The 22,321-nt window shown below is 49.4% G+C and overlaps 3 protein-coding genes across 5 annotated transcripts in view; 1 reads left to right on the forward strand and 2 right to left on the reverse strand.

The window, feature by feature from the left end:
- LOC149351175 (uncharacterized) overlaps positions 1 to 22,321 on the reverse strand; it is a 111,977-nt gene that overhangs the window by 48,869 nt on the left and 40,787 nt on the right. The gene's annotated exons all lie outside the window — the stretch shown is intronic.
- LOC149351177 (protein argonaute-2-like) lies at positions 1,420 to 17,280 on the forward strand. The gene is made up of 6 exons (XM_089580466.1): positions 1,420 to 1,693; positions 10,907 to 11,094; positions 12,266 to 14,302; positions 14,814 to 15,041; positions 15,732 to 16,078; positions 17,151 to 17,280. Exons 1-5 carry the CDS (start codon positions 1,663 to 1,665, stop codon positions 16,041 to 16,043), a joined length of 2,796 nt encoding a protein of 931 aa, XP_089436592.1. The 5' UTR covers positions 1,420 to 1,662; the 3' UTR covers positions 16,044 to 16,078; positions 17,151 to 17,280.
- LOC149351178 (uncharacterized) lies at positions 6,501 to 7,931 on the reverse strand. The gene has a single exon (XM_089580467.1). It carries the CDS (start codon positions 7,929 to 7,931, stop codon positions 6,516 to 6,518), a length of 1,416 nt encoding a protein of 471 aa, XP_089436593.1. The 3' UTR covers positions 6,501 to 6,515.

Consider the following 22,321-nt stretch of genomic DNA (forward strand, 5'->3'; position numbering starts at 1 on the left):
ACACAATTTGCAGTATATTTACTGTTTGTCCGGTCATCAAGCTCGCGCCAGGTGATGTCATATCCACTGCTAAAAACCCGCCACTGTGTGGCGACACCATCAGAGCCATGAAGTTGTTTTTGGGAGGACATTAAAATATTAAAAAACGGAATGTACGCGGTATTACCGACGCTAATAGCACCATTATAACTCACTGTATGCAATCAACAGGCAAAACAGTTAACTAAGATTGTGTTTCTGGGCCCCTTTAATGATAGAGAAGAAGTCATTCGAATCAAAAGCGAAACAAAATTTGTCGAGGGAGATAGACGGAAAGCTTGATTGAGTCTAGGGTATGAAAGAATAACCACTGACGGGAGATCCACTAGAAAAGGTTTGGTTTATGGGGTTTAACGTCCCAAAACGACTAAGGCTATGAGAGACGCCGTAGTGGAGGGCTCCGGAAATTTCGACCACCTGGGGTTCTTTAACGTGCACTGACATCGCACAGTGCACGGGCCTCTAGAATTTCTACTCCAAAGAAATTCTAGCCGCCGCGGCCGCTAGAAAACACATGGGCGCCCGGCGACTGAGTGAAAAGGACGTTTCGGCTACCTGTACAGGGCCTCCTTTAATCTCCCCGTACTGGGAGCCGAAACGTCATTCCTTAGCTGGTGGGCGTCCATGTTATTTATTTTTAATTCTAAAGCGAAAGGCCCCGCCGCGGTGGCTCAGTGGCTACGGCGCTCGGCTGCTGACCCGAAAGACGCGGGTTCGATCCCGGCCGCGGCGGCTGAATTTCTTGAAGGCGAAATTCTAGAGGCCCGTGTGCTGTGCGATGTCAGTGCACGTTCGAAATTTCCGGAGCCCTTCACTACGGCGTCTCTCATAGCCTCAGTCGCTTTGGGACGTTAAACCGCAATAAACCAAACCAAACCAAACCAAACCAAACCTAAAGCGAAAGCTCGCGTATGCGCCGCCCCTTCATTGGATGAGACAGCCTTCCGAAAGTCGTAGTCACTGCTTGCCGCTTATCGCTTTTTCTACCCGACGCAGTAATGTGCATTTCTTGCGGCGAACGAACCGAATCGGACGAGCATTCTTTTTACAAGTTCGTTTAGAGGCTTGTTGGAGTCTTCTTAAGCTGTCTTATCGTTGGCTTAGCGGGTCATCGAACATCGGAGCCAGAATCGTTACGCCGCAGGAGCATATTGCTATGGTTATCGTTTCTTCGGTCTATGTGAAAGACAACGTACGCCGATCAAGCACTTTTAAGCCACAACCTCGTCATCATGCTAAGCGTAAGATAACAAGTCGTGCCGAGCATGACGCATTGACAGTATCGCGCTCCCGTTGCACGCTGGTGCAAACCACGGAGGTCGCCTGAGATCTTGCTCGATTACAGCGGCGCTGTAGGAATTAAGAAGAAAAATGACCTGCGTCATCGTGCAAATCAGTGCGACGTAATGCAATGCTGCGTGGATCGGCTCCTATGCGTGAGCGCCACCTGACGCATTCGTTGAGGGGGCGCTGATCGCATTCGTGCGACGAGATTCTGCGAGAGGTGACATCGCCGCAGTGGCCAGTTCTTCCGGCTGCTCAGTTCTTCGCCACCACGAGAAGCGCTCGAGCGGCCCCAGCCTGACCGGTGTCTTTGTTCCCGTGGTTGCAACCCGTCTGGATATGAGGAGCGCCCGAAGCCGAGGCCGAGGCGGTGAGCATACCGTCCTGTAATGGTTTATTGCTACAGTGTAGGGTATTTACTGTTCGGTATAAAATAACAGCGTGGTAGACGTCGTGCGAGGCAAATGCAATTATACTATAAGGTGATTCGTGTTATGGAGTTACGAAGGCATGCAGACCTGAGCCACAAGGGTATAGCGGACACGTTCGAGAATATGCTTTCTGTGGCTAGTAAAGTTTGATTGGTTTTATGGCTGGTTTTATGGGGTTTAACGTCCCAAAGCGACTAAGGCTATGAGAGACGCCGTTGTGGAGGGCTCCGGAAATTTCGACCACCTGGGGTTCTTTAACGTGCACTGACATCGCACAGTACACGAGCCTCTAGAATTTCTCCTCCAAAGTAATTCAACCACCGCGGCCGGGATCGAACCCGCGTCTTTTCGGGTCAGCAGCCGATAAAGTTTGAGCGAAAAATTTGGTCCGCAACATTTTCTCCCTTCAAAAATGAGTTGTTGCAGAACCCTCAAAATTCGACCAGATTTGGGCAAGCTATAGAGCTTCTGAAAGTGCGAAGACCGCACTGGTGAAACCTTTGAGCTTTTATTGCCGGTTTAGCTATGTTGTCTGCTCGGAGTTTGGTGCATCCCACAGTTAGTATACCGAGCTTCGTGCAGATAAGCAGTTCAGTAGAATCCCCATGCACTCAGCCTTGACGAGGCGCCGAAAATTGTTCAGGTTAAAATCTTGGTAAAAATTGCGCCATGTTAACGCTGTGCTACGTGAATCGCAGACCCCGGTTGGAGTGGGGCGCTTCGGGCAACGACACGAGCACGTGCCATCGGTTCGTATACCGGCATGAACGGAGAATTCCGGACTTCTCAAACTGAATTTAAAAGAGGCCTCAACACGTGTAAAAAGCTAGCGTATACCACATTAATCCGTCCGAAACTCGAATACGCGTCTGCCTTTTGGGATCCCCGTGAGCGTCATCAGTAACATCGAAGCCCTGCAAAACCGTGCCGCGCGATTCATCTTTTCTGATTATTCATGTTATATCAGCGCCACGTCATTGAAGTCGAAAGCCGAGTTAATAACACCACTGCGCCGCAAAATTTCCCGCCCATCACTTTTCACAAGCTTTATCACCATCCTTCCCTTCATGGTGAATTTCAGCCACCGCCAGTTATCTTCCACGTCGTGATCATCCTTACAAAGTTAAACAATGCATGAACTGCCAGTCATCCCATTATGCTTATTCTTTCTTACCGCGCACAATAACCGAATGGAACGCTTTATACCATCAGACATTGCCACAGAGTCTGACCTAAATAAGTTTCAACACCTTAATTATTCACTCATGTTTCAACAACTGAAACAGTTTTATTTTCTGTTTTCGATTTGCACTTCAGCGCACTTTTTCCAGGGTCGTCTTTTTCTTGCAGGGCTGTCATTCCTAAAATTTTGCTGCTATGTGGATTGTTCACTCTTTTTGTGGATGCCTATTTTTCGGTAATATTTGTGATTTCTATTATAGTGCATTATTATAACCTTTAACCAATGCCTTGTACCCGCTCCACCCCCCCCCCCCCACACACACACATGTAATACCCTCGAATGAGGGCTTTCTGGGGTATTTTGAATAAATTCAGTCTACAGCACACTCGACTTTCAGAAGCAAGTGTACGTGTGATCGTGTTGCATCCGTGGCTATCTTTAGACTAAAGTCTAGAGTCCGACACATTCCGGCCATTGTATCTCTCTACTGGGTATCTAAATCGCTCGTAGCCTCAACTGTCGTCAGTTGGGCAAAGTTATGTTCGGCTATATTAGGTTATGCTATGTTAGGCTCTTAGGTTAGGTTATTTTGGTTATGTTAGGTTAGATTGGTTTATATTAAATTAGGTTTGTGTTAACGCCCCAAGGTGACTTGGGCTATGAGGGACGCCGTAGTGGAGAACTCCGGATAATTTCGACCACCTGGGCTTCATTAAATTGCTCCTGACATCACACATTACACGGGCCTCGGACATTTCGCCTCCATCGAAATGCGACCGCCACAGCCGGGATCGAAACCGCGTATTTCGGGTCAGCAGCTGAGCACAATAGCCACTGAGTCACCGTGATGGCTTTGTTAGGTTAGGTTAGGTTGTTAAGTTGCTGGGTTAGGTTATGTCAGGTTAGGTTAGATTCGTTTTCTTCTTGGAACTGTTGCGTGGGCGTTCCCGTGCTGTCGTGCCGGGAGGCCGTGAGAAAGAAGAGAGCCAGACGACCACTCCGCTCCAGGACCAAACACAAAAGTGATTTATTTTCAAACCCCCTAGCTGCGCTTCAGCTTAGAGGGCACCACTATTAAGTTCATAGGTGGCGACCCCAACATCTCCCCCCTTCAGTCACAAGTTCAAGCGGTCCGGTGGTACTACACGGCGGCCGCTACGAGTAAACACAACACCATCACCAGGACGTGAAGGTCTCGCTGTAACAGGCGGCGGATCAGGTGCTGCTGCCTCTTGAGTTGGGGGATGAGGCTGGAGAAGTGCTGGATCCGCTGCCCTCAGCACAAAGGGAACAAGGTGTCGACGATTCCGCTGCAGAATCGTTCCTCGCTCTGTTTCGACGACGAAGGACCTTGGAAGCTGTGCCTTGCTCAAAACTGTAGCACGCACCTGGTCAGGTCGAACCCAGACCTGCTCACCAGACTGAAGTGATGGCAGATCCCTGACGCGATGATGTCGGTTGAAGTCCTTTGCAGTCCTTTTCTTGTAGGAATCATCTCTGAGGGCTACCTCCTCCCTTTCGGGCCAGTGTGGACGAAGCTTTTCATCCGGCTTTGGGACTCGAGTTCTCAGTTGCCTTCCCATTAGGAGCTGAGCCGGGCTGAAGCCACTCACACCTGGTGTATCCCTATAGTTGAGAAGGGCCAAGTGACGATCTTTTGCCTTATGGAAGATATCTTTCACAGTCCGGATCATTTGCTCTGCCTCTCCATTAGACTGTGGGTAATGGGGGCTACTGGTGATGTGGTCAAAACCATAAGATGCGGCGAATACGGTAAATTCACGTGAAGAAAATGGCGGACCGTTGTCTGACTTAACCTGTTGAGGTATCCCATGACGGGCGAACAGACTTTTGAGCGCCTCAATGACCACCGGAGCTGTTGTAATTTTCAGTGTCACCACCTCTGGGAACCGGGAGTAGTAGTCCACTACCATCAAGAAGGTTTGAGAATTGTGGTGAAAGAGGTCCATGCCCAGAACTTCCCAGGGACGACCAGGGAGATTTGTAGGAAGGAGCGGTTCCGCTGAATTCACTCGAGTAAGGGCGCACCTTTCACAGATGGTCACGAGGGAGGTTATCTCCGCTGTTATGCCAGGCCACCACACAGATTCACGAGCGAGGGCCTTGGTGCGGCCGATGCCCTGATGTCCTTCATGCAGAAGCGTCAAGACTGCTGGCCTCATTGCTGCGGGGATCAAGAGGTGAGTGCCTTTGAGGAGAAGACCATCACAAACAGAAAGTTCATCCTTCACTGATTCATACTTTGAGACTTGAACAGGTATCTTTGACTTCTTTGGCCAGCCGTGCTGGCAGAAAGAGATGAGCGTGGTACATTCTCCATCACAACTTTGGGCATACCTGATATCCTGCATGTTCAGAGGAAGCACATCTGGAGCAGAAGCCACGACTTCGGTAGCAAAAAGTTCCACTGTGTCTACTGGATGCACTTTGGGAGGGATGCGAGACAATGCATCCGCTATAGCCAATAGTTTTCCGGGCACATACATGATCTGAAACTGGTAAGGCATTGTCTTAAGCCTGAGTCTTTGCACCCTTGGAGGAAGCACGTCAAGTTCCATTTTGCCAAACAATGACACGAGAGGAAGGTGATCAGTTTCTACGGTAAAGGTGATGCCCCTGATGAACTCGTCGAACTTCTGGATGGCCCACGCTGTAGCCAAGGCCTCTTTTTCTGTTTGACTGTACCTTTGTTCTGTAGTCGTCATTGCCCTTGAGGCAAAGGCTACTGGCCTCCGCTCACCAGTCGGTTGTGCTTGTAGCAGGACTGCTCAGTCCAAAAGAGCTGGCGTCGGCAGAGACTGTTGTGGCATACGATGGGTGGTACTTGGCCAGGCAGCGTTCGGACGTCAGAAGTTCCTTGACTTTTTTGAATGCAGCTTCCTGTTCATGCTGCCAAGTCCAACTAGCATTCTTATTGAGAAGGGTGCGTATCGGTGCAGTGATTTCCGAAATATGAGGCAAGAACCTGGCAAGATGATTTACCATCCCGAGTAAACGTCTGACACCTGCAACGTCTGTGGGAGGTGGCATTGCATACACTGCATCGATCTTGCCTGGGTCTGGCTTGATGCCTTGTGCTGAGACAACGACACCTAGGAAGGAGACCTCGGAGACCCCAAAACAAGTCTTGTCTTTGTTCAAGGTGACGCCTGCAGTTGCAAGACGAGTCAACACTTGCTCAAGTCTTGCATCGTGTTCCTGCTTGGTACGTCCAAAAACAAGAATATCGTCAATCATGTTGACAACACCCTCCTGACCTTCAATGATTCTGGCCATTTGCTTTTGAAAATACTCCGGGGCGGAAGTGATGCCGAAGGGCAGTCGGCAAAAACAATAGCGACCGAAAGGTGTGATGAAAGTTGTCAATTCTTGCGAGTCTGCTGACAACTTGACTTGCTGGAAGCCTGCAGTTGCATCGAGCTTCGAAAAAACGGCTGCGTCACCGATGAGCCCAAGAACTTGTTCAACAGTAGGCAAAATGTGTCTTTCCCTGAGTACCACTTGGTTTAGTCGAGTCAGATCCACACACAAACGATACTTTCCATCCTTTTTTGGTACTACCACCAGTCCGGTGCACCACGGAGTTGGTTTATCAATACGGCGAATGACGCCATCGCTTTCGCGTTTTTCAAGTTCTTGGCGAACAACTTCACACGCAGCGGGATTGGTATCCGTCGAGGTGCACTGAGTGAGAACGGCACAACATCTTGTTTCAAGCGAATGGTGTACTCATCTCTGAGCGTGCCGAGACCACGGAACAGTTCTGCATGAAGCGTTGGCTGAGGAGTGTTGACAGTACCCAAAAATTTCACAACTTCAAGAGCTTGGATGGCTGGTAGACCCAGTAAAGGTACTGAAAGTGCCTCAATGACGTAAAGACGTTGGCTGGTCTTCCCTTGCCAAGATAGCTGTGCCAAATACGAATTCCGTACACGCAGAAGTTGGCCACCGGGCCCTGTCAACATAGCGTCTACCTTGGCTAGCTCCGCCGGGACTCCGGGGAAGTCACTTGGAACTGCGGAAACCTCGGCACCCGAGTCTACTTTGAACTGAGTTGTGTAGTTGTCGACTGTGATATCCACATACTTGGCTTTAGCTGGCGTCTCGAGAGCATGCATTTGGATAGCATTGAGTTTGGTCTGCCTCGACTTCCTGGAGCGGCAAACTTCAGCAAAATGACCTTTCTTGCCGCAGCTGTTGCAGATAGAGCTCTTTGTCGGGCACTCTGAGCGTGCATGATATGCGCGGCCGCAGAAGAAACAGACCGGAATGTCACGATAGCGTTCCGACTTCCCGTCCATTGACCGTGTTCTGTCGTCGACCGGCCGTCGCGAAAACTTCCGAGTCGCAGCATCAATATTGACCATGCTTTGCGAGGTGGCCTGTGCGAGTGAACGTTCCTTGTCCGCGTCCTCGGACTGACGAGCTTGCGTCCAAGCTTCTTTTAGAGTTAGCTTCGGGGAGCAGCAAAGCTTATCGGAGAGACGCGTGTCGAGCAATCCAACGACAAACTTGTCCCGGACCAAGCGTTCTTCCACCGCCGGTGACGGGTAGTTGCAACGTTTGACTAACTTGAACAGTTCGGCGTAAAATGCGTCGACACTCTCGCCAGGTTGTTGAACGCGCTTGTGAAAGCGAGACGACTCATAGAGCTCAATACAGGGATGCACGAAGTGCTCTGTGAAGCGTTTGACAACTGCGTCGTAGGAGGCTAACTCGGCAGCGTCGAGTGAAAAGGTGTCTAGCAGCGAGCGAGCTTCCGGGCCCATACAGTACAGCAGCGTACGCACTTGCACCTCTTGTGGAGCGTTCCGTAGTCCGGAGACAGCGGCATAGTCCTCGAAGCGAGACTTCCATGAAGACCAACTTGCAGGGTTGCAGAAGTCGAACGCATCTGGAGGCTGCAGAGTGAGGCCTAGCCACTGGGCCTGCTGGGCGCTTTCCGGGAGCACTTGTTCACCGTTGGCGGTCATTGCGAGCTGCTTTTAAGACTGGTTTTTCACGCTGCTGTCACTTCTGACTGTCGCCGTTCTTTTTTCACTAAAGAGAGGCTTACAGGCCGACCCCACACTCCACTTAAATGAAACAGTACTGCCTATGAAAAAGGAGCATACATTTTTGGGCGTAACATTTGACAGAAAACTTACGTTCCTACCCCACATAAATAACCTAAAAAAGAAAGCCACTAAATCACTGAACATATTGAAAGTACTGTCTCGAAAACACTGGGGGTCTGATAGAGCGTGCCTCCTACACATCTATCGCTCCTTGGCACGTTCCATCTTAGACTACGGATGCGTAGTGTACGGATCAGCACGGCCATCATATCTGAAGAGACTAGACCCCACGCATAACTCAGGCCTTCGCCTTTCATGCGGCGCTTACAGAACATCGCCCATAACCAGTCTCTACGTCGAGACAAATGAACCCCCGCTAGAAGTCAGAAGAAACGCCCTTACATGTACATATGTTTTTAAAGCGAGATCCTTGCCAAAATACATCTGTTATTCCATCGTAACAAAGTGCCCCTCTAGAATAATATTCAGGAACAAACCAAAAGCTACCAGGCCTCTGATTTTAAGGTTCGAAGAGATATGCCAGAATCTTGGCATAGCTGACACATTACCTAACATGGCTCAAAGACTGGACCCACTTGCCCCATGGAATAATTTTCACACCGACTGCGATCTCACGCTTACACAGTTCCGAAAAACACAAACTCCCTCACAACACATCATCCAAGAATTCCTCGCACTAGAGGAAAGGTACAGTGGCTTTGAAACTTTTTATACTGACGGTTCAAAAACAGCAGATTTTGTTGGAAGTGCCGTAGTACAAGGAAGATGGGAAAAAATAATAAGACTTCCGCAGTATGCATCCATCTTCACTGCTGAATGTTATGCCATCTGGGTTGCAGTAGAGAAAATATTAAACGAGAACATAAGCAACAGCGTTATTTTCAGACTCGCTCAGTGTACCCACAGCGCTTCACATCAGAAATGCAGTCACGCCACTACTCGGCGACATCATACACAACATAACAGCCACTGCCCACGGACTAAACGTCAAATTCTGCTGGGTCCCTAGTCACGTCGGTATAAAAGGGAATGAAAGAGCAGACGTATGCGCAGCTCAAGCCCGGAACAAACAAATCGAGAAAGTAAATTTACCTTTTGAAGATTACATGAAATTAGTACATTCTAAACTAAGGGATAAATGGCAGGCAACATGGAATAATACAATAAATAATAAACTCCACTTGGTTAAGCCTGTGTTGGGCGAATGGAAAACGTACTCACCAGGAACGCATTAAGGAAGTCATTTTATGCCATCTTCGCATAGGACACACACACCTCACACACAACTTCATACTAACAAAACAAGACAAACCTATATGTGACGCATGCGGAGACGACCTCACCGTAAACCATTTGCTATACTCATGTCGAAAGCTGGAAACATTGAGGAAGAAACATTTCACACGGTTTTACAATGAACAAATCCCTTTTCATCCATCACTGGTTTTGGGAGAGAATGCACTTGTCCACTTGTCCTGCACATTTAACTTTTTACAAGAAGCAAATATTCTAAACAAACTATAGGTTACAACAACTGTAACACATAAATTCTAAAAACATGCATTTAACCCCGTGCTTTACAATTTATTGACACACCTCATCTTGCCTTACTTGTTTTTGAAACACCTCAGCCACTTTCTCATTCCTGAGAAGATGGCTGAGGTCCCTATTCCATCGGGTGGGAACCTCGAGATCCTTGCCCAGCCAAGGATGGCTGCTGAGGTTACCGACCCTATTTAAAGCTTTTACCAGAAGTCACTTCTAAAATTTTGTCTTAAATTTTTTATATTTTTACTATGCTGCACAAACTAACTTTTTAGGCCCTTTACACCACCGTTCATTTAGACTTTTGTATAACATCCTATATAAAACAAGTTTATACCCTGAGCTTGGCGCATGATAGCCTTAGTCGCTTATGCGCCATAAAACACAACACAACACACTTCTGACACCATGTTGCGTGGGCGTTCCCGTGCTGTCGTGCCGGGAGGCCGTGAGAAAGAAGAGAGCCAGACGACCACTCCGCTCCAGGACCAAACACAAAAGTGATTTATTTTCAAACCACCTAGCTGCGCTTTGGCTTAGACGGCGCCACTATTAAGTTCATAGGTGGCGACCCCAACAGGAACTGGGCTAGTGCCGCAGTACTGACGCTGCGAAATGCCAGTGCCAACATCTTGCTCGCCGACCAAAAGCGTGCGTGCTCTAGATCTCAGCCGAGATGACAGTGACCTTTATTCAGTCTCGCGTTGTCGCTGATTTTGCGTGTTGGTGTAGCACCCATATCTCCGCTGCCACGGCCTTATGGCACTCGAAGCACCATTGTTGGGACCGCCTCGGAACGGATTCAAACGTGAGCGTGCAGCGAGTGACCCGAGATTGTGTTGATGCTACGGTTAAGAAGAGTGTTATAGATTTGGGGAAAGCCTTAATCACACAGCCACAGCCGCCTTCTTGGAGGGCTATGCAAGTTGAACAAGTGTATCGTTGAGGTGACATACTATCACGAGCGAAATTAGGGAAGCGCGTTCCGATCCATGCCAAACCAATGTTAGTTTAGAAGAACCTCTTGCGGGGATAGTTGGTGCATGGTTGTTGTTAAAGACGCCTTGGGCCGGTGGAGGCAAACGCCGGCACAGAGTTCGCGCAAGGTCTAAAGCAGCGCGTCGTGGTCAGCCTATAACCAAAGCGGCACTGGTAATCGGCCCAGTATTTTAAATTGATGGCTTGACTATGGTCCTTTGTAGGAACGGCCTTTGCCAATACGTTTCCAATACTGGGCCGATTAGTGTGTTGCTGGGGTGCCGTCAGCGGCGTTCGAATTACCAAGACCAACTAGCCAGTCTTTCTACTCTAACAACTCTTAACAGGTCCGACCCGTGCCGCGGCGCCGTGCCCTACGCCCACTGGCTTCACCACACTAAGCGCCGGCAGCCCCCGGACTCCGCCCGTGGCAGCTGTCCTACCGCTGTCGCCGCCCTACACACCACCTATGGCAGCACAGCAGAGCCCCAAAGCAGGCTACCAGTCCTCGCCCAGTGACGAGCTGAAGATAAAGGCAAGTTCCCCTGTGCCACCGGGTACCAACTGGTGATACAATGGGTACAAGCTTTCCCCTGGTCTGGTTCCCGGCTTCTTTAGGGTGAAATGCTTGGTAAATGGGTCTCTGACCCCACCTTGAGTAGAAGCCTTGTGCCATGGCGCTCTTTGGCCGCAGATGCCCTTGCGGCATAAAAAACTGAACTTGATCAGGCTGAGTTCAGCTGGCATACATGGGAAATCTCGTGGTAGTAATTGACGTGCACAGTGCTCTAGGACCCGAAAGGAAATTCAGTCAATAACCAAGTTAGCATCTACAGGGTCGTCCACTCTTAGGGTGAACACGCGAGTGTTCGGCAGCACGCTTCGGAGCGCCAATGACGGAATAGCACATTACTATTCAGTCACACGCATACAGCCTCGAAGAAGATAATAGCTCAGCATCATCCTTGCCGAGTCTCTCCGATACGTGAGACACACGGGGGGTATTAGGACTCCCAGCGATCTATGAGTGTAGAGTTGAGAATGTCCAATTCCACGTATATGGACATTAAACCACCAACGCTATCGCGCCATACCTTAACAGGGAAGCTTAAGTGTTTGCTCCAGTTTTTTTTTTTACATCCTTTCCCTTGCGCGTTTTCCCAGTGCTGCTACCGCTGCTAGGGCTCGGGAGGGTACAAAAATTGACAGGTGCTTACCCAGGGCATCAGAAACCGACCATAACAGTGCTGATTGTAGTCCATAGCCGCGAATGCAACGCAGCGGATAGCTTGTCCTCTGCTAGTCGCTGAAGCAGATCCCAGTTCTGACGTCATTGCTGTGGAAGCCAATTGTAAGTGGCATCCGCAGCCGTTGACTGGGCGGGGCAATGGGCGCACACTTTTCGAGACTTGAAGGTGTTGTCCTGTCATTTTTGGTATATTCGTGCATGTTATTTGTGTTCTATTCGGCAAAAAAAAAATACATCAAATGGTAGTATTAACTCAAATGTTTCTTAAACCCTTGGAACCCCTTTAATATACATGTTATTGAGCACGTGGGGTGCAGCGGGGTTTTTCTGCCAGGAATGAGCCGAACAAGTTGTGCAGATAGAGGGCCTTTCAGCCAAAAAACTAGTGGGAATAGACATTCGTGGATATTCGTACTTTGTTCGTGCCTTGTTCTCATTTCCACCAATCACGGCGCAGGAGCTGATGCGAACCCTGCCCTCTCACTTCCCGCGGCGGCCCGCCCATGGCAATGTGGGCCGGTCCATCCAACTTATTGCCAACCACTTCAGCATGGAGATACCGAATGGCAACGTCTACCACTACGACGTTGACATCTTGCCGGAAAAGGCAAAGGAGACAAAACTTCCTGAGCAGAAGAGGTATCGATGCCTGAGCACCAAGATCAACAGGACAGTCATCGAGCTCCTCGTAAAGAAGTACCGGCTGGACCTGGATGGCTGCATCCCGGCCTTCGACGGTCGCAAGAACCTGTACACGCGCCGGCAGCTCAACTTTAGCGAGCGGACCTTCACAGTGAACCTGGAGGAAGACAAGCGAATGCAGAAGTTCATCATCAAGATCCAGTACGCTGCCACCGTGAACCTGGAAACTCTGCATGCGGTCTTCCAAAATCGCGTCACCACTGTTCCCCAGGAAGTCATCCAGGCCATCGACATCGTCCTGCGCCACAGCCCCTCGATCAAGCTGGCACCAATCGGTCGGTCGTTCTTCAAACCGCCGGGACCCAACGAGCATAATGCCCTCGGAAGAGGCCGGGAGGTGTGGTTCGGTTACTACACTAGCGTCAGACCCACCCAGTGGAAACCCATGCTGAACGTCGATGTGTCTGCAACAGCATTCTACGAGTCGCTGCCACTGGTCACCTTCATGTGCAAGTTGTTCAGCGACAGCCGACGTGAGATGACGCCCGCGGAATTCCGGGTTCTTCGTGACAACCAGCTTGTACAACTCAACAAGGAGCTGAAAGGACTCCGCATCAAAGTGACGCACCTTCCGTACCCGCGTAAGTACAAAGTGGTCCGGATCACGAAGGAAGCTGCGATGAACCTCCGTTTTGAGTTGGAGGAAGGCCGTGAGATCTCCGTCGCCGACTATTTCCACAGCCGCTACACTCGCTTGTCCTACCCGCACTTCCCTTGCGTGCAAAGTGGCAGCCCGACGCATCCCGTCTATATTCCTCTGGAGGTGTGCGTGTTGGTCGAAGGTCAGCATTGCAGGAAAAAGCTCGACGAAAATCAGACCGCCGAGATGATCAAGCGCACGGCGAAGCCGCCAGCCAAACGCTTCCAGGAGATCCGACAGTCTGTCCGCGACTTGGTCAGCAGCACAGATGAGTACCTGCTAGAGTTCGGCATCAGGATCAACACTGAACCAACTCAGCTCAAGGGCAGAGTGCTTGACCCTCCATCTCTCGTTTTCGAGAACAACGCTGTGAGTAAGCCGCGAGAAGGGACATGGGACCTCCGAGGGCAGCGCTTCTACAAGCCGGCTACCATGACCTGCTGGACTGTTCTCAACCTGGGCCGCTTTGCGAAAAAGGACAACCTAGACAACTTCATCCAAATGCTGATCCGCATCGGCCAGGAACTGGGCATGCGGATTGCGCAGCCGCTTGCGGTCACCTCGGCCGACGCAAACCGCAGGACCGTGCGGTCCATCCTCTCTGAGCAACAGCAGCGGCACCAAGGCTTGCAGATGGTTGTCATTGTGATCCCACCAGCCGCGAACTACGCTGAAATCAAGCAGGTGGCAGAGACTGAGCTCGCCCTGCGCACACAGTGCATCTTGGATAGCAACGTGGTGAAAAAGTGCAACGTTGCACTCATCCAAAACCTGTGCCAGAAGATCAACGCCAAGATGGGTGGCACCAACAATAGTCTGCTCCCAAAGGAGAAGCTGACGCTGTTCCAGAAGCCCGTGATCATCATTGGAGCCGACGTGACGCACCCTTCGCCTGGAGACAAGATCAGGCCATCCATAGCCGCGTGTGTCGGAAGTGTCGACTCCATCCCGTCCAAGTTTCACACCTCCATTCGGGTACAGATTGAAGACTGTGAAGCTAAGGCACGCGTGGAGATCATCACAGACCTGAAGGACATGATGAAAGACATGCTTAAGGCTTTCTACCGGGCTACCCGGCACAAGCCCGAGCGGATCATCTTCTACAGGGACGGAGTCAGCGAAGGGCAGTTCTTGGAAGTCCGTAACCGTGAGGTAAGCGAGTTCATGCGTATTCTGTCGAAACTGAAACAGAATGGGAAGCTGAGTGTCATGTTTATTGTTACTGTAAGCATAACTGGTAGACAATTCCAAGAGAAGGAAAGTGTCGAATGTGGCGGCAGAAAGCTAGGTGGGCGGATGAGATTAGAAAGTTGGCGGGGATAAGCTGGCCGTGGCAGGCACAGGCTAGCGTTGATTGGAGATATATTGGCGAGGCCATTGTGCTGGACGGTTCACTTTGCTCTGAAGTCTGTAAACACTAAGAACTAAGGCTTGCGTTTGGCCTTGCCTCTTTCCCATCATGAGGATTAATAGCGGCATTATTAAAAAAAAGTGTATTCGCCACTACGCTCAAGCGACAATTGCATCACATAAAGGACAACCCAGTTCGTGAACGCCCAAAGTGTTAGGTTTACATTCTGAACCAGGTATATATATATGTGTGTGTGTTGCGTCTAATGGCGTTTCAGCCTTGACATTTTTTTTCTGCTCTCGATTCTTCCAGGTGAGCGCCATCCGGCTGGCGTGCAAGGAACTGTCTCCCAACGAAACCTACGAGCCAGCGTTGACATTCATCGTGGTGCAGAAGCGGCACCACACCCGGTTCATGCCCGCAAACGAACGCGACGGCGTGGGCAAGTGCCGCAACGTTCCTCCCGGCACGACCGTAGACTCGGTGGTCACGCATCCGCTGGACTTTGACTTCTTTCTCTGCAGCCACTTCGGCATCCAGGTACGCGACCTCCGTTCCGTTTTTGCTAAAGATACAAATTAAAGTAGCTATGTCGATATATTACCGCATTCTAAGCCCTCCGGAGGCTTTCCTCTTGAAAACGGAGCCTTTTCGAGTTAGGTAAGTAAAAAAAAGATGCACGTATCGCTGCCACTGCCACCAGCGGTGGCGTCAAAACGTACTTGTGCGTTGATCCGGGAGGATAGGCTACACCACCATGTACTTCCAAAAAACTTATCACAGCGTCCTTTTTGGTACTGACATGCCGAGTTTGAAACGGGTTGCGGGGAAAAAAATGTTGTTTTTAAATCCGGCATTAAAAGAGACTTCTGCTGCCGGGCAAACATCAACATAGCCAGAGAGACATAGAATCTGAATTTACAAGGAACACAAATTGCATGCAGTTGTCCTTAGCGGACCATTAATTACTGTCTCGGCGCTTCGCTGACGCCTGAACATGCTCCTTCCCACGCAATTCACACGTAGCGCACGTGTGTAGGCCGCCAGTGCGCATGCGCGAATACCGCCGACAGGTCGTCGCTGCAAGCGAGAATGGTAGACGGTATAGCTGTGACGTATTTGATACTGGATTAACGTGTGCCCGATGCGTACGTGCAGTGACTCTTGTTCGCCTCTCAAAGTCGCACAGCTGGTTAACCTCCAATAACTGCACTGCTCCTGTGACCACAGGGCACCAGTCGGCCGGCCCACTACTACGTCGTGTGGGACGACTCCAACTTCAGTGCGGACGAGCTGCAGAAGCTGAGCTTCTACCTCTGCCACACGTACGCCCGGTGCGCAAGGAGCGTGAGCATTCCGGCGCCCGTGTACTATGCACACCTTGCCGCCGCCCGGGCCAAGGACCACATCGCCAGCAAGCTGGACGTGTCCAGCTCGGCCAGCGGGTCGTCTGGGGGCAGTGGGGACGCGCTGTCCACCGGCCAGTACGTGGAGGCCGTCCGGGTGCTGGATGCGCTGCAGACGTCCATGTACTTCGTCTGAGGGAATTGCTCCTCTGTTGTTTTCACATTGTCCCGGTGAGTCTGGAGATTGACCACAAACATACTCCTGCGAAACGATGAAAATGTGAACGCGTGAAGGTAAAGGAGGTCAGGACCACAGTACACGTCTCGTCCTTAGTCTCACACTGTCGCGTCATGGTCTTCGTCCAATAGGTTTAGGGGATTCCCCGAAGTGCAGTAGGTCAGATCTACTTTCTATTGCAGGATTCCACATGAACTCGACTAAGCAGCCTCCCCGGTGGCTGAGTGGTTATGGCACTCAGCTGCTGACACGAAAGACGCAGGTTCGATCCCTCCCGCGGCGGTCGCATTTTGATGGAGGCGAAATGCTGGAGGCCCGTGTACTGTGTGTTCAGTGCGCGTTAAGAACCCCAGGTGGCAGAAATCGTTCGTAGCCCTCCACTACGGTGTCCCGATAGCCTTAGTAGCTTTGAGACGCTAAATCCCATAAAACCTTATTGACTAGCTTCTGCCCTCTAAGGGTTGATAAATTCGGTCCCGCTCTGTCAGATGCCAGTCGTCCTGCTTAATTTAGCCGCGTTTCGATGAAAGACGCCCGTGTGCTGTGCGATGTCAATGCATGTTCAATCCTCAAGTGGTAGACATTATTCCATAGCCCACCACTACGGCTTCTCTTTCTTTCACTCCCTCCTTTCCCTCACAGCGCGGTTGAGGTGTCCCCAGAAGAGTTACTGCTCCATTTCTTATCCTCAAAACCACTAATTCGGTATGAAGAAGGCAGAACACCTAACAAAAAAATGAACTTTTGAGAAATGAAGGTTCGTTTTTTCTGGCAGGTGTTCTGCCTTTTTCTTCATGTACGCCCCCTATCAAACGGGTTCCCGTCAAACCCCCGACTTCGTCTAATTTGGTATAGAGCGACTCTACCTATGCCTGCCTAGTCTCTGTTCCTTGCTTGCACTACTCCTGCCGTTAAGTTTCTACAAGCCATGACAATATTTTTCAGCTGTATGTCCGCGAATCTGAGTTTTCTATTTTTTGCGACTGAACATTTGTCCGTCGTCAATTACAAATGACGGCCATTTCGAGGTGATGTATGCCAACTCCGCATCTTTTGCTCTTCCAGGTTTCCAAGGCGAACAGCTTTCTTGTTCGTTTTCCCGTGTGCTGTCCGAAGAGGCTGGACGTCGAACGTCGTTGTTTTTGTGTGGGTTGCAATGAAGTGATGCAATAAAAAAAAGTTAGTTGTTGCACAAGGGCTTCCTCATTTTCCACTCACTGGCATCCTTTTAGCCAGCGTTGGCTGAAGCGATATTTTACAAATATTCGCAGCATTATGAACTTCGCCAACTTATTAAAGGAGCTTTCAATTGACTGCACCAGACTGTCTCGTAACCTTATATGGCTCTGTCATTCAATAACAGACTAATATTGCTTTTTGTCAAAGTATATAACATTGAAATAAGTTTGTATTGTTCGATATTTTATATAAGCTGTTAGATGTTATACCGGGCGTTTCAGCTAACACTTCCAAGATTTCCAAAACAGGCTTTTTGGGGTAAAAATATGGCTCTCACAGCATAGTTTTGCCAGTGTTGGTGGACACTAGCAAACCGGTGAATAGGGTTAAGTAGTGAGCTGGCTGACTAATTTTCAGTAAATAACTTTTTAACTAGTACAGTTCGGCGCCTACTTGCTGTTAGGGATTCGTAGCCGATCGTTAGTAATAGCCATATCAGTTTTTAGAATTTCGAAAACGCGATTACCCTTATCACTCTGGCTTGACGAAATTTGGCTTTTTTTCGACTAGTTACGTGCACTGGAAGGGTTGCTTTGCCTGCATGCTTTTCGAAAGCCCGTGTATTCTGGCACGATATGTAGCCAAATCTTGTTAAGCCACAACGCTGAGAGGAATCGCGTTTTCGAAATTCTAAAAACTAATTTGGCTATTACTAAAGAATGTAGAAATGCCTAATTGCAACCAAGCGCCTAACTCTACTAGTTAAAAAGTTCATTATTAAAAATTCGTTAACCAGCTTACTCATTAAGGCGCTTCACCTGTTTTCTGGTGTCCGCCATATCCCGCAAAAGCCATATTTTTACCCCAAAAAGCCTCTTTTTGAAAATTTGACTATTGCCTGAAACACCTGGTATGTTAATAAGCTGTTGGATGTTATACCTTAAAGGGACTATGAAACAAATTAATTGAGATTACGTAAAGATAGGCAATCCATCACTCGTCACCCCAGCGAAAGAATTTTCGAGCTAGCATGAATAACAACGAAGTTATAGACGATTAAAAATCACGCTCCTACTCTCCCCCCTCAACTCATACACGCGGAGCACCAACAAAAAATAAAGAAAACAGCTCCGGGACTGGGCTCCGCCCATGAATACGTCATTCGCTGACGTTCGGCTTACGACTTCCGGTTGTCGCACTCCCGAGGAGCACGTGCGTCGGCAGCGTCTCTCCGGTCTCGGCGCTTTCTTTGCTCCCGAACTCCCGGCAGAAAGAGGCGGCAGAGGTAAATTGAAAACATATGCGTGAAGGCAATGCCCTGGCCCGCGCTTGGCCGAGGGGGTCGCGCGGCGCCTCGAGCAGACGATTTTCACCGCTACCGGAAGTGTGCCCGTGACGTCTTAGCTGCCGCGGCTCAAGCGAATGACAGCGTGTGGTGGCCTACCGACGTCATGGGACTAGTGACGTCTGTTTTCCCGGTTTTGGTTTCAAAATCGCTCCCTACGAAGACACCAAACGGCCCGCGAATTTTAAAAAACGCGATTTTTAAAAAGCCATAATAAATTGCCGGCTCAGTTCCGAAGACTCATACTTGGTGTCAGTGCTTCTGAGCATAACTTCTAACATTTACAAGCGGCTTTTAATTCTTTTCATGGTCCCTTTAATGCATTTGACCATCGGCAAGGAATCCGGCCAAATACTCCAAATAATTTGAAAGGCGCCGTTTCTATTTTCTGCCACAATATGAATGTTTAGTAAGTGTTTATCGACGAAATCGGCGAAAGCTGACTGCAATCAGCGGCCGAGAGGTCTGGCCGCCGGCTGGCAGCCCGAAACCGCCCAGCCAGAGAAAAACGAACGCGTTCCGGGCAGCCACCGGAAGTGGGCGGAGCAACCCGAGAAAATCGAGCGCGCTTGGGCAGCCCGCAAGTATAGTGAACTAGAAATACTTCTAGAGTTACTTCTAGTTCACTGTACTGCAAAGCAACCCGTGGGCTGCCAGAGGCGGATAATCGAAGAGGCCCACTGAAGTGCACCTTGACGTCACTGTAGACCAACCCACTTGGACTACCACATTCGTGATGACATCGGCATCGCTGTCAAGCACTGGTTGGTCCTGTGAACAACCACTGGATTCGTCGAGGTTACAATAATTGGGGCAAGTGCACATTGACGTCACTTGATGCGGGTGGAAATGCCGAGCGGCTCCTCGGACAACATTCAGAATCAGATTAAATATGTTCCTCTCAACGCCTGCAACTTAAACTTGGTAGAAGGCATCTATTGACAACTACGAAACAAATCACATCATTTGTTTGCATTCGATTTATGCGTTTGCACCCCATTAAGAATGGAATATGTACTTAAACATCATTAAGTCTGTATGCAAGTTGTGCGGAAAAAAAAAAAGTTCGTTGTTACCGATATAGCCTTCAGAACATTAGAGAGGTCTCACAATATAAATATTTAGGAATCACTCTTACCAGCACACCAACCTGGGGCGCTCATGTCTCCGAGATCTGTACTGCTGTATTCTCAAAGCTTCTTGTTTTTTTTTGAGACGCAATTAAAACGCGCTCCCAGCAACTTCTTGGCTTACAATACTTTCTCAAATACGCTTCCGCAATTTGGGACACGCACCCTAAAAATATATCTACCAACGAGATATTCCAGGTGGCGTGGAGCACTGGACAACCATTTAATTACACATGGCCACGACACTTATTATACCGACACCCATATTCTCCAGAACCAAGCTGTCACTGCAGCCGTCAGCCCTCGAAGCACTTCCACACATCTACACACAGAAGTAGTAGTGTTGGGTTTTATGGCACATAGGCGGCTAAGGCCATCATGCACCAAGCTCAAGGTATAGAATGAGTTTTCTGTAGAATTTTCAAAAATGTTAAAAATCATCGCTGGTGTAAATGGCCTAATAAAACTGTACTACCTAGTAATAACGGAAGAAACGAAACTTAAGACATGGCTAATGTTAAAAGCCTTAAGAAGGTCAGGTAGTCTCAGCGCCTATCCTTGCCTGGGCAAGGATCCCGAGGCTCCCAACCAGTTAAATGAAAACTTCAGCTTTCTTCTCAAGAAAGAGAGTGGCTGAGGTGTATCATCCATTAAAGTGAACCAGCAGATCAAAATTCACAGTTTTTAAAGTATGCCTGCTTCTTTTAAAAAGCTAAAAAGAGAAGGTATGTTAAAAATGGCATTATCATCTAAAAGCAGTGCTCGGTAAAGGAATGCATTCTTTATAAAATTCAGTGAAGTATTTTTTTCTTAGTTTCTCCAGTTTCGCAAAAGAGAATAAAATGTGGTTAACGGTGAGTTCATCTCCGCATTCTTCGCAAACAGGTTTGTTTTGTTTTGTTAGCAGGAAGTTGTGTAAGGTGTGTGTGGCCTATTCGGAGACGGCAGAGAATCACTTCCTTGAAGCGTTCCTGGTGCTCACATGACCTCCATCCCCCTAAAACCGGCATTACCAAGTGTAGTTTATTATTCTATTCACTTCACTGCTCCAAGCCGACAGCCACTTTTTCCTCATTTTCCGTTGTACTAATTTTATGCAGTCGTTAAAAGGTATGTTTACTTTTTTAATTTCCATAATATGAGCTTGAGCAGTGCACAAGTCTGCTCTCTCGTTCCCTTTTATTCCGATATGACTCGGGACCCAGCAGAGTTTTATATTTTGTCCTTGAGCTGCAGCTGTAACTATGCTGTGTATAATGTCACCAAGAATAGGGGTGATAGCGTTTCTAGCGTGGAGAGCTGTAAGAACAATTAAGGAGACTGTGCAGATTATACTGTTTGTGAGGTGCTCCTTTAATATTTTGTCTATGGCCACCCAGACTGCGTAACATTTTGCAGTGAAGATGGATGCGCAATGTGGAAGTCGTATTGTTTTCTCCGAATTACCTCGCACCACTGCACTTCCTACGTAAACATCTGTTTTTGAGCCATCTGTATAAAAATATGAACGTACTGCATTTTTGCTCGAGTGCACAAAATTCTTGTAGTATATTGTCACAGATAGGTCCTTAATCACACAGGCTAGGCACAGGCCGCAAACAGAGAAGCAGAGTCCCAGCTCCGAGAGCACGCGAGTTCCTCACTTCTTCGTCCTTTCGGCGCCGCCCAGGGACACCTGGCGGCATTATTCCCCCTCCCCCCAAAAAAGAAAGCAAAAACGTGGGCGCACATTGAGTGAACGGGAGGAAGTAAGCAAGTGAACAAACGGTCACATGCCGCTCAACGGCTGCAGGTACAAATAAGAAGAACACGCGGAAGAGGCTACGTCCCTGACTGCGTACAGTAAGGCTTCATGCGCAGTACGTGCACGACCTCAGGCTGAGGTCGACGGCACGAACTCGGCAGAGTGCCATCGGGGAGGACTTCATACGTCACATCCGTGATACGGCGCAACACAGTGTACGGTCCAAAGTAGCGGCTCAGGAGCTTCTCCGACAGGCCTGGGCGACGTACTGGGGTCCATACCCACACTTTGTCATTGGTTGTAGCGTTGTGCATCCGTGGCCTGCTCCCGTCGGATGTGCATACGGGCCAGTTGCCGGGCTTCCTCTGCGTGCCGGGTAAACTCCTCGGCGTCCGACGTGAGCTCCTGGTCGTCAGGGGTGCACGGAAGCATGGCGTCGAGCATTGTCTGTACGTCACGCCCGTAGACGAGGCGAAACGGCGTAAAGTGAGTCGTTTCCTGAAGCGCCGTGTTATAGGCAAACGTCACGTATGGGAGGATCTCATCCCAGGTCTTGTGCTGTACATCGACGTACATGGCGAGCATGTCCGCTAAGGTTTTGTTGAGGTGCTCCGTGAGCCCGTTTGACTGCGGGTGGTATGCAGGAGTGTTGCGGTGGGTCGTGTGACTCAGCTGGAACACCTCGTGCATGAGCTGTGCAGTAAACGCAGTGCCTCTGTCGGTGATTACGGAAGACGGGGCGCCGTGTCGTAAAACGATGTGGCGTATGAAGAAATGCGCGATTTCCGAGGATGTACTGCGCGGCACCGCCTTGGTTTCCGCATAGTGCGTCAAATAA

Source organism: Amblyomma mixtum, chromosome 3 (genome assembly GCF_055824585.1).
Source record: "Amblyomma mixtum isolate Tamu chromosome 3, ASM5582458v1, whole genome shotgun sequence".
Classification (NCBI taxonomy): Eukaryota; Metazoa; Arthropoda; class Arachnida; order Ixodida; family Ixodidae; genus Amblyomma; species Amblyomma mixtum.